Here is a 3,218-nt window from a genome sequence, read left to right on the forward strand (position 1 = left end):
TCTGTAATAAATATACCCTTCTACAAGCCGTGAGGATTTTAATTTGTTTCTTTTAATCCGAAATAATAACTCAAACATTTTTTTTTATCAATTCACTGTTTTTTTCCCCCACTGTTTTAAAAAAATGTAACCTTTATTTAACTATTCAAGTCAATTAAGAACAAATTATTATTTACAATGACGGCTTACCAAGAGGCAAATGGAGGACAAAACATACATCAAGGCAAGAGAGACACCACAACACTACATAAAGAGAGACCTAGAACAACACAACAAACAGCAACAACATAACAACCCAACATGGTAGCAACACAACATGACAACAAAACCTGACGGCAACACAACATGACAACACAACATGGCAGCAACACAACATCACAACACATGCAATGGACTAAAACAGAGGAAATATAAATCTGTGTGCCGAAGCTACTTCTGCCTCAGCACCACAGAGGGCCAGCCATGTCAGGCCATCAAAAAGCAACTTGTTCACACTCTACCTTTTCAAAACACTATTAATCTGCTGTTTTCCAATAGTTGGATTTGACCAGGGAGCCAATAGAAAGGCATGAGAGCTGTAAGACCCTGACCAATCCTAAGCAGCATTCTAATGTGGCCTATCTTTATCAAGGTGCCACTCCACTTCAAGATGCTGCTTATTTATGACCCCCGAGGAGAGAGCAGGGAGGAGATATTTGTCTTGAGGAGCAACTCTGTGAACACTCTTTCTCAGGTGCCACAACACATGATGCTAATTTTGGAATTACCACGTACAGTACAATGGCACAAATCAGGTGAAGGAAGAGAGTGAAGAGGTTTTATGCTGGTACCTGCCCTCTGCTGTCATAACCAGCTAGAGAGACACCTCTGCAGATACCAGTGACCTGGAGTAATCTGGTCCTCAGTTAGGGGACATTGGCATTTGCATCATAGATCATCATTTGAACATCAACAGACTGGATTAAGAAATAAGAACACAATCAACAAACCTGTATTCATTCAGCTTGGTGAGAGAGGTGAACTTGAACCTTTGTGGGCCACACTGGGTCTTTTCATGACTGGACCTTGTCAGGTGAGTTGGTGAAATCTGGAGGCGGGACCACTTCCCATGGATCCCAACATACCGGGGTCTTTCCTGTTTAACAACAGCCTGAACCAATTCTCCTCGGACTTAAAGACACCTGTGTGTCAGTTCTCAGTGCCCAACTCCTTCTGCAAGCTCAACCCAGGCCTGAACAGCCAGCTGCAGGCAGCGGACACAGCCCAAGGCATTAGCAACATTCTCAGCCGTTCCATGATGGGCGCTACAGGCACCACCACCCTGCTCTCTGGATACCCCACCATGGGAGGCTTTGGCACTGTGGACCCAGGGGCCTACTACAACTGTGCAGACTATAACCCCTCCCTGGGCAGCTTCACCAAGCCTGGCACTGAGTGCCCCATGAAGGGTCGCAGTGGCAGTTGCTGGGCAGCGAGCGGGTGCGAGTGGAGAGGAGGGAGGCAGCAGTGCACAGACAGTGAGTCTAACTCCACACTGTAGTCAGCTTAACATCACACCACTCACTAACCAACTGCCTGAGGCATGACATTGGCTCTTATCACTCATCCATGATATTCAGAGAATTGTATTATTAGCTAGATTATTATCATGATTTTCTACAAGCTCAAACTAATTAATAAATGCAGTTGGGTAAATTACTCTGCAATTTCTGTTTAATTCAAAAACATCTTAGTTAAAACATTTTAATAAATGAATTTATCTCATTCAAGTTTTTAATTCAAGGTTCTGTTAGTTAAGGGTTGATAGAGTGTACTGTTGTCTTTGAAATACTCAATATAAGATATTGTAATCTATAATGTAATTTTATGTGCCATTGTTTAAAAATGGATTCATCCACTTGACATACATACAAATATTTTGAACCTGATTGCATGCTATATCCAAGTATAATGCTGTGCAAGTCACATAAAACCTTTCAAGATTGCTTTTAAAATATGTGAAAAAATGAGGTATTGAGAAATGTATTCTATCTACTATTATATCTGATAATCTTTAAAACAACCATCCTAAAAAATACAGGACAATTGGTTGTATCTATGTCCTAAAATGTTTTATTTGTTTATTCATTTTCATTCCTCCAATATAAGAATATTTGACTAACATTTTACAGTTAGGAGATTCATATCTATGTAATTGACCAGGTCATCATTATTTACCTCACTATTAATATGAAGTCCACTATTAATATGAAGTCCACTATTAATATGAAGTCCACTATTAATATGAAGAAAAAAAACTTAACTGTAATATATACTTTATTTCCAGACAGTGGGCATCTAGGAGATATGTCAGGCAGGAAGAAGCACACCAGACCTACATTCAGTGGACATCAGATATTTGCCCTGGAGAAAACCTTTGAGCAGACCAAGTACTTGGCCGGGCCAGAGAGAGCTAGACTGGCCTACTCCCTGGGCATGACAGAGTCACAAGTCAAGGTAAAACAGATCTACATGCATGCACTAACAGTTAAACACTTAATCTGAATTCAAGTTGTAAAAAGTATTACAATATTGTATAATGTAATGTAAGCTGGTTAAAATAAGAAATCCCAGTAAGTAAATAAATGATTTCATCAGGTGTGGTTCCAGAACCGACGTACCAAGTGGAGGAAGAAGAGTGCCTCAGAGCCTAGCTCCACCCAGGCCACACAGGGTGAGCAGGGAGGGGAGATTTCGGAGAACGAGGTGGAGGATGAGGAGTACAACAAGCCTCTGGACCCCGACTCAGACGACGAGAAGATACGACTGCTGCTGCGTAAACACCGCCGGGCTTTCTCTGTACTCTACCTTGGACCACACCACGTCTGACACACTAACACAAGCGCACACACAAACCAGATGTGCATGTTGTAGCAAGGGGTATCATGAAACAAATCATTTTGTAGTATAGACCCACAATTTAATATTCAAGCATGTTAAAAAAGACATTTACAATACAATACAGTAAGTTTAAGGAGGAAATGGGGTAATGGTTCACTTGAACTGTTGCCTTGATCCACAGCACTGTATAATGAAAACAGAGAGATGTTACAATGATTGGCGAAACAGTTCAATTGAGAATTGAACATATCAATGAGTTTCAATGTGGAAACTGGTTTACTGTTATGTGGGAAACCCATCATGATAATCTGTTATGATGGTTGTATCAAACGTGAAAG

The 3,218-nt window shown here is 40.8% G+C and overlaps 1 protein-coding gene across 1 annotated transcript; it reads left to right on the top strand.

The window, feature by feature from the left end:
* The first annotated feature begins 683 nt into the window (after nucleotides 1-683).
* LOC112248484 (homeobox protein Nkx-6.3-like) lies at nucleotides 684-2,868 on the top strand. Its single transcript, XM_024417550.2, has 3 exons — nucleotides 684-1,517; nucleotides 2,327-2,496; nucleotides 2,638-2,868. Exons 1-3 carry the CDS (start codon nucleotides 1,109-1,111, stop codon nucleotides 2,866-2,868), a joined length of 810 nt encoding a protein of 269 aa, XP_024273318.1. The 5' UTR covers nucleotides 684-1,108.
* Nucleotides 2,869-3,218: the final 350 nt, after the last annotated feature.

Source organism: Oncorhynchus tshawytscha, linkage group LG04, assembly GCF_018296145.1.
Source record: "Oncorhynchus tshawytscha isolate Ot180627B linkage group LG04, Otsh_v2.0, whole genome shotgun sequence".
NCBI classification, from domain to species: Eukaryota; Metazoa; Chordata; class Actinopteri; order Salmoniformes; family Salmonidae; genus Oncorhynchus; species Oncorhynchus tshawytscha.

Bases quoted from the DNA above. Each gene is read 5' to 3' on its own strand.
- LOC112248484 (XM_024417550.2), top strand. From the start codon at position 1,109: ATGGATCCCAACATACCGGGGTCTTTCCTGTTTAACAACAGCCTGAAC. The intron at 1,518-2,326 runs GTGAGTCTAACT...CTTTATTTCCAG, and splicing joins GAGGCAGCAGTGCACAGACA to ACAGTGGGCATCTAGGAGAT. The intron at 2,497-2,637 runs GTAAAACAGATC...TGATTTCATCAG, and splicing joins TGACAGAGTCACAAGTCAAG to GTGTGGTTCCAGAACCGACG.